The 13,505-nt window shown below is 48.5% G+C and overlaps 1 protein-coding gene across 2 annotated transcripts; it reads right to left on the reverse strand.

Moving 5' to 3' along the window:
- Window positions 1-11,378: 11,378 nt before the first annotated feature.
- Window positions 11,379-12,766, reverse strand: LOC103627669 (nuclear transcription factor Y subunit B-1). Of its 2 annotated transcripts, none has more exons than XM_023300208.2 (2): window positions 12,183-12,766; window positions 11,379-12,092 (listed from the first exon to the last, which is right to left on the reverse strand). In XM_023300208.2, the coding sequence occupies exons 1-2, from the start codon at window positions 12,202-12,204 to the stop codon at window positions 11,521-11,523; spliced, it is 594 nt and encodes a 197-aa protein (XP_023155976.1). In that variant the 5' UTR covers window positions 12,205-12,766; the 3' UTR covers window positions 11,379-11,520. The 2 variants fall into 2 exon arrangements, with proteins under 2 accessions (XP_023155976.1, XP_023155975.1); XM_023300207.2 differs by having other exon boundaries at window positions 12,174-12,766.
- Window positions 12,767-13,505: the final 739 nt, after the last annotated feature.

The raw sequence follows: 13,505 nt of genomic DNA on the forward strand, positions 1-13,505 counted from the left end.
TCCGCGAAACAGATGACATGGCACAAAAAAGGCAAACGATACAATCCTGACAAGATGGTTCACGCATCCGATGGTGAAGCATGGACCCACTTTGATGCCATTCACCATGAGAAAGCCAAAGAGGCTCGACATGTTCGTGTTGCGCTGGCCACAGATGGGTTCAATCCCTATGGAATGACCGCTGCCCCATACACATGTTGGCCCGTGTTCGTTATCCCCATCAATCTCCCCCCCCCCGGCGTATGCTTTCAAAGACAGAACATATTCGTGTCGTTGATAATTCCTGGACACCCGGGGAATAAAATGGGCGTGTACATGGAGCCTTTGATTGATGAATTGGTCCGTGCTTGGGAGGAAGGGGTATGGACGTACGACCGAGCTACGAAGACAAACTTCAAAATGCATGTTTGGTACCAGTACTCCATGCATGACTTTCCGGCGTATGGGCTATTTTGCGCCTGGTGTGTTCACGGTAAGTTCCCATGCCCAGTTTGCAAGGAAGCTCTTAGGTTCATTTGGTTGAAGAAGGGTGGCAAATATTCGTCATTCGATAAACATCGACAATTTCTCCCTCCTGACCATGCATTCCGACTAGACATCAAGAACTTTACGAAAGGTGTCATGGTGACAGACCGCCCACCTGCAATGATGACTGGTGCCGAAGTTCGCGAACAGATAGACGGTCTCGTGGCCAACCCAGAAGGTGGTTTTGTGGGATATGGTGAGCAACATATGTGGACACATAAGTCGGGCTTGACTCGGCTCCCCTATTATGATGACCTGCTCCTTCCACACAACATTGACGTGATGCACACTGAAAAGAATGTCGCCGAGGCACTTTGGGCAACAATTATGGAGATTCCTGATAAGTCAAAGGATAACGTAAAGGCAAGAGTGGATCTGGCAGAGTTATGTGATAGACCGAACCAAGAGATGAAGCCGCCTAGTGGTGGTAAGACATGGAGAAGGCATAAGGCCGATTTCGTCCTGAGCAGGGCCCAGAGATGAAGCCGCGCATCCTGAGTGCTGGGAGCAGATGGTGCAGAGGTGGTGCTCGGCTGAGTGGGATGAGGCGCACAACGCTAGCCGGGAACGGCGTTTGCTGATGCAAGGTCCCTCCCACCATCAAGGCAGCCGCAGCCTGGGCAAATACGCGGAAGCATGGGTACGCGCTCTTTTTTATTTAGGTATATAACTTTCGATTAGACATGATTTCTAACCATCTCATTGGTTTTCTCGCAGTCGGCAGCACATGGTGGCGCGCCTTGCTCCACGTTCTCGGCATATGCCATGGCCCACAAGGGGAAGGCGACGTCCGATGTCACCTACAACCCGGATGACGGGCCCGAGGCGTACACCAACCCCGCCATCCACAGCCAACTCAGTGAGTACACCGCCATGGCCAAGGAGGTCCATGGGCCAGATTACGATCCGAGGACCGAGGACATCGACGGAGATGTCCTCATGAGGGTCGGAGGAGGCAAGAGGCATGGGCGGTACTGGATTGCCGACGGGGCAATCGACTCGTCCTCCACTCCCACTCTCTCTCAGGTGCGAGCAAGGAGCACGAGCGCGAGCCCAGCCATACGACCTCGGCAAGACACCTCACAGCATCGTATCCAGCAACTCCAGGTTATTCCTTATCTATTCATCGTTCATTGATTTTTATATATCTTCTCTTTGCATTATCGTAACATTAGGGCGAAATATTATAGACTCAGCTAGATGATGAGAGGAGGCAACGTGAGGAGCTGGAGAAGAGGATGGCGGAGATGTTCGCGTACATGGAGAGCCTTGGCGCCGCACAGGGTCATGCTCCACCACCTCCGTTGTTCCCTGCAGCTGACCCTACAGAGTTTACTACTCCTGTGAGTATCAAAATTTTAGTACTGCATGATATATATTCATATGTTCTCACACATACAATCTCTTCTCTGTGCAGGGTCAATCGGCGGCGTCGAACAACCCTCATGCTTCGTCCAGCCCTTCGCCGAACCAGTCCAGATGCCCACCTCGTTGATGATTTGTTTTGTGATGATCCAGACTTACCTTTATGAGTGTTGGTGATGTTAGTTAGACTTTATCTTGTGAGATACTTGGTGATGTTAGTGATGATGCAGACTTATATCTGTTTTGTGATGATCCTGACTTATATTTGTGAGACTTTAGTGAGACTTTGTGATATATATGGTGTTGATGATAATGTGTTCATTCTGTGAAGTGATTGATATATAATGTGATGTGAATGATATATATCTTTTGTTTGTTTGGATGGAACAACAAAAGCAAATAAAAAAGGGACATCCTGGTCACTTTGCCGAGTGTAACACTCGGCAAAGGGTCGCTTTGCCGAGTGCTATGACCATAGCACTCGGCAAAGAAGGAAACCTGGGAACCGGTAAAGCAATCTTTGCCGAGTGCTGACAATGACACTCGGCAAAGAAAATAACCTGGGAACCGGCAAAGACATCTTTGCCAAGTGCTGTTGCCAAGGCACTCGGCAAAGATACTGGCAAAGGGGCCCACTGGAGGGTTCTTTGCCGAGTGCCAGTCCACCAGACACTCGGCAAAGAAGCCTCCTTTGCCGAGTGCCTACTAGAGCTCTCGGCACAGGGACTCGCGGTGGGGTCCACTGGACCAGTCTTTGCCGAGGGCCTCTCGAGCAACACACTCGGCAAAATTGGCCTCTTTGCCGAGTGCCACAGAAGGCACTCGGCAAAGGATCCGTCACCGTCACTTGGCGCCGTGACGGTTACTTTTCTTTGCCGAGATCCAGATGGCACTCGGCAAAGTCTTTGCCGAGTGCCCGACAAAAAGTACTCGGCAAAGAGGTTGTTGCCGATGTACAGTTCGCCGAGCGTTCTTTGCCGAGTGTTACACTCGGCAAAGGCTTTGCCGAGTGTAAAATAGCCTTTGCCGTGTGTCTGAGACACACGGCAAAGGAGCTGATTCCGGTAGTGATTAGAGGAAGTGTTTAAGGAGCGCTTCATGGTTTCTCTTAAAAAAGTATCTAAATGTTGTTTGATTCTACTTGACAATTATCTGGAGTTTTAAGAAGACTTTAGGGTTTAAGGGTTTAACCATGAAGAGTTTGTGGGCTTTACGGACCAATGTAATAAGGGTTCCTCCGTAGTCAACTACCTGACTAGAAGATGGGGTGACTTAGGAACTGCTAGGAAGACACCGAACAATGTGACATGGCTTTGATGGCAAGCAGACTAAGGGGGTGTTGAATGCAGTAGAACTAATAATTTGTTGGCTAAAAACTGTTAGTAGAATTAGCTAGCTAACAAATAACTACCTAACTATTAACTAATTTACCAAAAATAGCTAATAGTTGAACTATTAGCTAGGGTGTTTGGATGTCTCAACTAATTTTAGCCACTAACTATTATCTCTAGTGCATTCAAACATCCCTTAACTAATCGGCTAATAAAAGACAATATGTGTAATAAGGTCAGGACTCTTGTGTTGTAGTTGACTAGGACTAAAATGACGTGCTTCTGAGCCTGTCTATAAATTATATAAAGAGAGGTAGGGTATTTCTCTGGTTATGTCTCATATTCAACAATCTAATACAAAACCAATCTAACATATAGGACAAAGGGTATTACGCTATTTGGCGTTCTAAATCTGTTTAAATTATTATCTTGTGTTTGCCATCAACTTTGATTTCACGTTGAAATCAACTAAAGCTTACTAGGATAACCCATAGTAGGATTGTCGGTCATTAGGTACGGGAAGGTATCAATAAGAAACGATATAGAAAGAATGTGGAGAAAGATATAAGGGCTAGTGTAGAAATTTCATTTTTCCATTTGATTTTGAAAGTCGCCTAGAGGGGGTGGATAGGTAGAATCTAAAAATTATAAATTTAAGCACACACTACAAGCCGAGGTTAGCGTTAGAATTAAATCCGAGTTCGAAAGAGAGGGCGAAAACAAATTAACTAAGAAATAAAGCGGATGACACGATGATTTGTTTTACCGAGGTTCGGTTCTTGCAAACATAGTCCCCGTTGAGGTGGTCTAAGGACCGAGTCTCTTTCAACCTTTTCCCTCTCTCAAACGGTCACCTAGACCGAGTGAGTTTTTCTCCTTAATCAAATCGGGTCACTTAGACCCCTTCAAGGACCACCACAACTTGGTGTCTCTTGCTTTGATTACAAGTGTCTTGAGAACATGAATGGGGAAGAAGAAAAGTGATCCAAGCGACAAGAACTCAAATAAACACGAAAATCTCTCTCTCACAAGTCACTAAGTGTTTGGAGTGGTTTTGGACTTTGGGGAGAATTTGATCTCTTGTTTGTGTCTTGGAGTGAAGTCTAGAGCTCTTGTATTGAATGCAATGTGCTGAAAACTTGGATGCCTTGAATAGTGATGGTTGGGGGTATTTATAGCCCCAACCACCAAAACAGCCGTTGGGGAAGGCCGCTGCTGTCGATGGGCGCACCGGACAGTCCGATGTGCCACCGGACAGTCCGGTGCGCCAGCCACGTCACCAACCGTTAGGGTTCTGATGGTTCCGACCGTTGGAGCTCTGACATCTTGGGGCATCGGACAGTCCGGTGCTGCACCGGACATACACTGTTCACTGTCCGGTGCGCCTTCTGGCGCTGCTCTAACTCTGCGTGAACTGTCCACGCACTGTTCACGCGCACTGTTCCCTTTTGCAGACGATCGTTAGCGTAGTAGCCGTTGCTCCATTTGGCGCACCGGACAGTCCGGTGCGACACTGGACAGTCCGGTGAATTATAGCGGAGCGGCCTCTGAGAAACCCGAAGCTGAGGAGTTCATAGTGTACGGTCCCTGGTGCACCGGACACTGTCCGATTCCACACCGGACAGTCCGGTGTGCCAGACCAGGGCACACTTCGGTTTTCTTTTGCTCCTTTCTTTTGAACCATAATTTGTTCTTTTTATTGGTTTGTGTTGTACCTTTGGCACCTGTAGAACATATAATCTAGAGCAAACTAGTTAGTCCAATTATTTTTGTTGGGCATTCAACCACCAAAATTATATTTAGGAAAAGGTTTGACCCTATTTTTCTTTCAGATTTTCATTTTCTCAAGAGAATTTAGTTTATTTTCCCTTGGAAAAACAGAAATCCTTTGGGAAAATGATGTTCTCAAACTAGTCCTAAAGGAATGAAACATGCATGGAAAATACTTTAAGCTAATTGAAGATATTGTTGGTACTTTTGTCTCGATACACTTGGAATCCCAAATATATAGATATGATCATTGTGATTTTCTATTTTTACTAGATGATGTGTGACTTCTATATTTGTTATGAGTTACTGTATGAAGAATATAATACTCCGGCAAAAGACAATTGGCAGATTCGTGCACGGTCGCGTGGCTTTTTCCCCATCCACACAGGACACACTCTACATATTTCCAAAAACATAAAAGAAATTGATTTATTTCCAAAAACATAAAAAGAAATTATAATACAGTTTACAGGATGATATCGAGCCAACATGCTTATATATAGCTGTTGACGCCTTTTCGGAGCGCCAAATACTCAAGAAGAACCGGCGGCGGTGCTCTCTGGTCAGGCGCGGACGGTCCGCGGCACGGAGCCGGACGGTCCGCGACCTGGCGCGAGGCGGCGGCGCTCTCTAGTCAGGCGCGGACGGTCCGCGGCCTGGGGCCGGACGGTCCGCGACCTGGTGCAGGAGCTTGGGTCCTCTGCCTGACGGCCGGACGGTCCGCGCCCTGAGGCCGGACGGTCCGCGCGTGCGCAGGGGCGGCGGAAGTCGCCGGCGGCGGCCTGGATCTCGCTCCCGGGAGGGACCCCGTCGGGGAGGAGAGATCCTAGGGGTTGTCTAGGCTCGGGCCGGTCGACCTAGACTCCTCCAATCGGCGTAGAGTCGAAGAGAGGCGAAGAATTTGGGGATTGAGAGGCTAAACCTAAACTAGACTAGAACTACTCCTAGGATAAAATGCGAATAAAAGTTGTATTGATTCGATTGTTGATCATAAATAAATCGGCCGTATACCTCTCTATTTATTGAGGAGGGGGGCTGGACCCTTTACAAACTAATTTCCGAGCTTTTCCCGTGATTTTAGCTAACAACTGTAGCACAAAACTCGGAACCCTAATCTGCTCTGCGCACGCGCGGACCGTCCGGCCCACAGGCGCGGACCGTCCGGACAGTCCGCCGGCTCATTTTGGTGTTCAACATATGCCCCCCTGCCTTTTGGTGGAGCTGAGCGAACCAAAAGCAACTAACTCGATGTGATCACATCAGTTTTCTTAGGCATCTTGACACTTGCTAGGAAGATACGTAGTGGCCTTAGTCCCGATGGTTGACTCAACGGACGTGATTCTTTTAGCTTTGATCGAACTGTCAGTCCCGACACCGTCGAGAGTCATAGCGATCCTGACCAATCCGTCACCTTACTTTTTCTAATTTTCCAAGTGTTCTGGCGTAGCTTCGTAGTCGACCAGGTCTTTCCCTTGTAGGTCATCTTCCTCCATGGGTGTCGGTACATCGTTGGTGGTGTCTTGGTGTAGTGCGGATGGTTTGGCCTCAGGGGTCGGATGGTCCGCGTCCTGCGCAGATGATCCGGCCTTTATAGCCGGACAGTCTACCATACCTACAGAGAGATGCACAGTTGTCGTTTTATTTTCTATCTTTGTGGCCGTTGGATTTTTCTCAACGGCCTTTGGTCTCCATCTCTTTTGTGGTGGCGGATACTGCAGATGCGTGTCATTGAATATTCTTTCTGCCTCCTTTTCCTGATTCTCCTTTGCTCTGAGGCGCTGTAATTTTCTTTTTTGCGATCGTGTCAATCCCGATGGGCACCATCGGGGCATGGAATATTTTGGATCGGCTGTTTTGTTGACAGCCGTACCTTCCTTTTTGTTTGTGTTGGCCGATTCACCAAAAATCATCGGCCCTTCGTTACTTTGTTGTACGACGACATCTGTCGTTCCTATTTTAATGACGTCTCCTTTGTTGTTGGAGGTTGTAGCTTTATGCCCCCCTGCCGGATTAGTCAGCCTTTGGGGCCGAGTTGTTCGGTAATCTTGCTGGACCTGTGCTCGTGGACCAGATTGAGGGGCTCTCAATTGGTCTTGTACTGGAGGTGTCAACCTATTGAATACAGATGTTTGGGGTGCCCCCCAAGCGGGGTACTGTGGTATCCCAAATGGGTATGGTGGCATGCCCCACATTTGATTCGGGACATATGGTGAAGGTATGTATGTGTATGGATATGGCATAGGTGGATATGATGGTGGAGGTGTCCATGCAGGTACGTTAGGTCTTAATTGAACATTATGACCTTCCGTCCTTTCCGATTGGTGTGGTGGTCCAATCGGCCTAACCTGCCGTCGCACCTGGGTGGGTAAGCGAGGTCCCTTTGGTGGCCGGTCGCTTGGGCCAGCCTTCCTTTTCACATATTTAGACAATAATTGATCAAAGGTCGGGCTAGATTTTACCAACCGACCAGTTGCCTTGAACGTGTTAGTTTTCCACGTACCTATTTCTGGTCGTCGTGGTTTGAAGGTACGTGGTCGTCGTGGCTCTTCGGCGTTGCCGGACCGTCCGCTGGAATGCTCCGGACCGTCCGGTAATGTTACGGACCGTCCGCGCCTGGGCACCGGACCGTCCGCGATGCGTAGTATGGGTTCTCGCTCTTGTCCCTTTATCTGCGCTTGCCCTCCAACTCTGGAGTTTGTGATGGTTACCTTTAGTGTCTCCCCTCCATCAGGAGTCTTCTCGGCCATCACTTTCCGACAAGAAATTTTGTTGTTTCCATCGACCTCCCGTGCGTTGCCGATGACGACTTCTTTGTCTTTGCCCTTATTGGCTGTGTTGGGCCGAATTAGGACCTTTTTGCCATTAAAGTCGATCACATTCATTGGGAAGGGCTCCGTGTCCTCCTAAAATTTCAATCGTCCCTCATTAATGGCCGATTGAATTTGTCGTCGGAACACATTACAATCATTAGTGGCATGGGAAAATGAGTTGTGCCACTTGCAGTATGCGCGACGCTTTAGTTCGTCGGCAGGTGGAACGATATAATCAATTTTAATGTTACCATTTTTTAGTAATTCATCGAATATCTTATCACATTTGCCGACATTAAATGTAAACTTAACCTCCTCCTGTCGTTCCTTTTGAACTGACTGCAAGGAGTAGCAAGTCGAAGATTTGGCCTGCTCGGGCCAAACTATTTCGGCAGTGTAAACTTTCTTTGGTTCATCGTTCGAACTACTTTGATTGTGTTCTACTATAGGGACATTATGCTGAACCGTTCTGACTAGTTCTTTGCTTCGGCTTTCACAAGCCGAAGCTCTCTGATGTAATTGTGCTAGAGTAAAGAACTGGATGCCTTCTAATCTCTCTTTTAAATAATAGCGTAATCCATCAAAGGCTATTCCCGCCAGTTGTTTATCTGTTAAATGAATTTGAAAGCATCGGTTTCTCGTATCTTGGAATCTCCGGATATAATCACTAACTGATTCATCCTTTTCTTGTCGTAGGGTCACTAAGTCTACTAAATCTAGCTCATAATCACCAGAGAAGAAATGTTCATGAAATTTTTGCTCTAAGTCTCTCCATGACAAAATGGAATTAGGAGGGAGCGTGGCATACCATGTGAATGCAGTCCCTGTTAAGGATAATGAAAATAAACGCACACGGAATGCTTCGGTGTCGGCCAATTCTCCTAATTGTGCTAGGAACTGGCCTATGTGCTCACGCGTGCTCTTTCCTTGGTCACCAGAAAACTTTGCAAACTCGGGTATCCTGGTTCCCTGTGGGTATGGTTGGTGATCAAATCGGCTGTCATAAGGCTTCCGATATGATTGCCCCCCAGGGATCATGCTTACTCCGAGCTTATCTCGGAACGCCCCGGCTATTTCTTCCCTCACTATACCAATGGCAGCCGATGCAAGACCACCGGCTCTCTGGTCAAACATAGGTGGGGTTGGTTGCATGTTAGTATGTTGTCGTTCCCCCCATTGGTTTGAGCTACGTGGTGCATTTCCATTTGCCCTATATGGCTCATATGTTTGATCGTTTCTTTCCGGCCTTCTAGGTGGGGCCGGAAAGCTTTCCTGGGCTCTGGATCCTGAATTAATGGGCTGGTGCATTGCATAATGTGATGGGAAGTGTTGCTGGGACGGGCGAGGATTCAGGTAATAATCCCCCTCAAAAGACTCATGCGCGGACTGTCCGGATACATACCCGGACCGTCCGTGATTATATGCGGACCGTCCGTCGTTATATGCGGACCGTCCGACTGGATAGTTTAAATTTGGTGCCCTATGTGGTGGCTCGGGTGCGTGTCTAGGTAACTCATTAAAAATGGGCCCGGCTGTGGCTGACCCGGACGGTCCGCGCTCGCGAGCGGACGGTCCGGACATGTGTAGATCGGCTGGTTTACTGCCGATTTGCGTTTTCTCAGGGTACGTGTCCATCGGCATCCCATAAGGGGGTTGTGACTGGTCGTGACAACCTTTAACCGATGTATTACGTGTATTATCTCCTAATTCAACCTCGTGTGAAGGAAAATTTGCTACACTAGATTTATCAAATGCACGTACTAGTCTCCTACAATCGTTTTGCATAACCCCTATGATATTTTGCATTTGTTCTCGTTGTTCGTCTATGTAAGCTTTAAGAGATTGGAGTTCGTTGGTGCTACTTACATTTGGGGTAATCGTAGTAGGTCGGAGCGAAGCCAGATCTGTCGCCCGTTGCCGAACGACTTTGTTGTTCCTGTCCACTTTGAAGTCAGCCAGGAACTTCGCCCTTGCTTCTTGGATCAGCTGCTCCTGGCGCTCCTCGAACAGGAGCTGTTCTTCAGCCGGCAAGGCTTCCCATGTCGGTGTGATGATATTGCTGGCGGAAACCTCAGAGCTATCTCTTGAATCGGCCATTGAGGGCCGATTTGATAGGTCTATATGTGTTGTCCCCAGCGGAGTCGCCAAAAAGTATGTTGACGCCTTTTCGGAGCGCCAAATACTCAAGAAGAACCGGCGGCGGTGCTCTCTGGTCAGGCGCGGACGGTCCGCGGCACGGAGCCGGACGGTCCGCGGCATGGAGCCGGACGGTCCGCGACCTGGCGCGAGGCGGCGGTGCTCTCTGGTCAGGCGCGGACGGTCCGCGGCCTGGGGCCGGACGGTCCGCGACCTGGTGCAGGAGCTTGGGTCCTCTGCCTGACGGCCGGACGGTCCGCGCCCTGAGGCCGGACGGTCCGCGCGTGCGCAGGGGCGGCGGAAGTCGCCGGCGGCGGCCTGGATCTCGCTCCCGGGAGGGACCCCGTCGGGGAGGAGAGATCCTAGGGGTTGTCTAGGCTCGGGCCGGCCGACCTAGACTCCTCCAATCGGCGTAGAGTCGAAGAGAGGCGAAGAATTTGGGGATTGAGAGGCTAAACCTAAACTAGACTAGAACTACTCCTATGATAAAATGCGAATAAAAGTTGTATTGATTCGATTGTTGATCATAAATCGGCCGTATACCTCTCTATTTATAGAGGAGGGGGGCTGGACCCTTTACAAACTAATTTCCGAGCTTTTCCCGTGATTTTAGCTAACAACTGTAGCACAAAACTCGGAACCCTAATCTGCTCTGCGCACGCGCGGACCGTCCGGCCCACAGGCGCGGACCGTCCGAACCGCGGACCGTCCGGCCTCAGAGCCGGACAGTCCGCCGGCTCATTTTGGTGTTCAACAATAGCCTTTTGTAACGATTCGGTAACTCTATTATATCTTCTGTGGTATAATGAATGAGTCACAACATAAAGCAAGTTCATTTTAATCATAGGTCTAATGTCAACTAATGCGCTTTCCTACAGGTTGGATAATGATGTGAAGGAGCCAGCAATTCAACGGCCAAGAACATCACTGTTGGAACTAAAAGGTGATGTTTGGTTCGCGAAATATAACGTAAATGATAATAGTAATGATTTACAATCGAGTACATAGACCAGTATTATATTTTTAGTATGATTTCTAATTATACGGTTGGACTTAAACAAACATAATTTAACGTTGTGAGTTAATCATCATGTTACAAAATAGGTTAACCAAGCAACAGCTAAATGTTTTGAGATTTAACTTATGTAGACCGGGCACCAAGAAAAAAATGATATAGAAAAAAACTGGATTTATAGAGAATACTTTAATCTAAAGGAGAAAAACATAGAGAATACTTTAATCTAACGTAAGATGTTCTTGATACCTTTCCCTCCATTGATATATTTTTCTTCTGAAATATCTGGATTACTGTGATTTTATTTTCTTTTTTTATTTGAATGAAATGTGATTTATAGATCTGGTATAGTGATATGGTTACTTACGGGGAATATAATACTTTTCGTGTGGGTCACTTATGTGATTTTAACACGTTATGGGCAAGTTAGAGACAATTAGGCCCATTTCCCACGCGCCCATCCGCTGTAATAGAAGCATCATGCTTCACACACTATTGCGGTGCCTTCTGTATCACAGCATATATGAGTACACGGAGGTAGCCAGTAGCCATGCATGATGATCGAATGTCACATGTTATCAGGCGAAGTGTAATCATAGCCGTGCCCGCCCGGCGCGGGCGTGTTCACCGACGTGCGCCAGCCATCACCGTGCTCTCCGTGTGGGGGAACACGACTCCGCGTTTCCTCATCGGAAACGCACGGCGCCGCCGTCGCACGGGGAGGAGGGCGCCGCGCGAACCCGCCGCTGTAGCCGGCGGGGCTGGTGGCCTGCTCGCGGTAGCGGCTGATGTAGGTGCTCATGGGCCTGACGTAGTCGTCGAAGCCGAGCGCCTGGAGCGAGCGCGTGAAGTCCTCGGGCGAGATGGTGCGGCGGTGCTGCGCCCTGGCCAGCTCGGACGCCTCGCCGGCGAGGAAGCCGACGAACTCGACGGCGCAGTCGTGCGTGAGGTCCTTGGCGCGCGATGAGATCTTGACCCCCTTGGGGATCACCTGCCGCATGAGGCGGACGAGGTTGGCCATCGGCAGCCCGGTGGCCGCGGTGCCTGCTCCTTCCCCGTCCGACGACGACGACGACGCGCCCTCGGCCGCCGGCGCGGCGGCAACCTTCTCTTCACGGCCGTCGTCCTTCTTCCCAGCACCTGCACGCACCCAAGCTAGAAATCGTTAGATGCGTCGCAACGTGCTTCTAATTTGCAGGCGGCATCACGTTAAGTAGATACTAGCACTACATCGCTTCGCCTTGCGGCCCATCTTCTTCCTCACTCTTCAGTCTTCACACACACACACTCTCACGTGTGTGTTGTAAACTTGTGGTGACGAGTCTCATGCCATGGTATCCTCACTATTTATAGCAGCCATGCCGGGTTGAGTGTCTGCTACAAGGCCAGTGGGCCGCTACTGCTTGGGCACACGCAGCCCAGGCCCGCTGACGATCGAGAGCTGGATCCCTGCCAGGCTCTTGCGCCGTTGCTCGCCTCCCAACTACCGGCAGGCCGCCGAGCGGAAAGCACCTCCCATCGCCTGCCGGTGTTGCCCTGGAGGAGCAAAATCCGAAAGTTATCGCGACGACATGCATCAACGAGGAAGCGGACCGCGGCCGTGGGTGACGACTGACGTGACGATCCACGGTCGGGCGCGCTTGGCTTTCGCTTGCGTTGCGTGCGTCCGTTTGGCGCAGCCCAGTTGACCTTACTAGCCGGAGCATCTGTTCGCTTTCAGATATAAGATAAGATAGCCTTGCCTTATTTTTATTTCAGAAAATCTGTATGGTTTAAATATAGAATTTGGATGGAAAACTATTACAGATACATGTATTATTGAGAGACATTTTGGATTTTGGATTTTGTATGGAGAACGTATCTGGTGCAAACCAACCCCTCTATGCAACCGTGCAAACTTCTGATTTGAACCACATGATGTTGATCCGATGGACGCGGGGGTGTGAATAATTTTATACTTAACTGCCCGCTGCTAATCAAACTTTTTCAAAATCCCCCCTCTCACTCATCTGCACGTCCCCTTGGATCAACATCATGTGTTTCAGATTAAAAGTTTGCACGGTTGCACGGAGGGTTTGATTTGCACTAGATATGTTCCCTTTTTTATGGTCAGACAATAGTGATGGAGGTTGTCACCCGCACACGTCAATTATTACAATTATTAGGATGTTCGGTTTAAGAAATAAGCTATTACATCTTATTCTCACTCCTCGTTTTTTTAATGGAATAAGTTGATCCATCACCACCTTATTCCTCATAGTTAGTTAGTTAGTTAGTACTAGTACGAGGAATAAGGTCATCCCACTAAATTTGAGAAATAAACCCATGATGCACCACCTCATTATGGATGAAGAGATTCTTCAAACCAAACTACCGCTATATGTGTCAAATTATAAAGTATTTTAGTTTTTCTAGTATATTGCTTTTACTATGTATGTCGACACAAAAGTCATGTATATAAAAATTTTAAAATATCTAATAATTTAAAATTAAGGGGATAGCTTGCGTGCAGATATGCTACCTACTCGGTTTGTCAGTCTAAACTTTCGTAGT

Source organism: Zea mays, chromosome 5 (assembly GCF_902167145.1).
Source record: "Zea mays cultivar B73 chromosome 5, Zm-B73-REFERENCE-NAM-5.0, whole genome shotgun sequence".
Classification (NCBI taxonomy): domain Eukaryota; kingdom Viridiplantae; phylum Streptophyta; class Magnoliopsida; order Poales; family Poaceae; genus Zea; species Zea mays.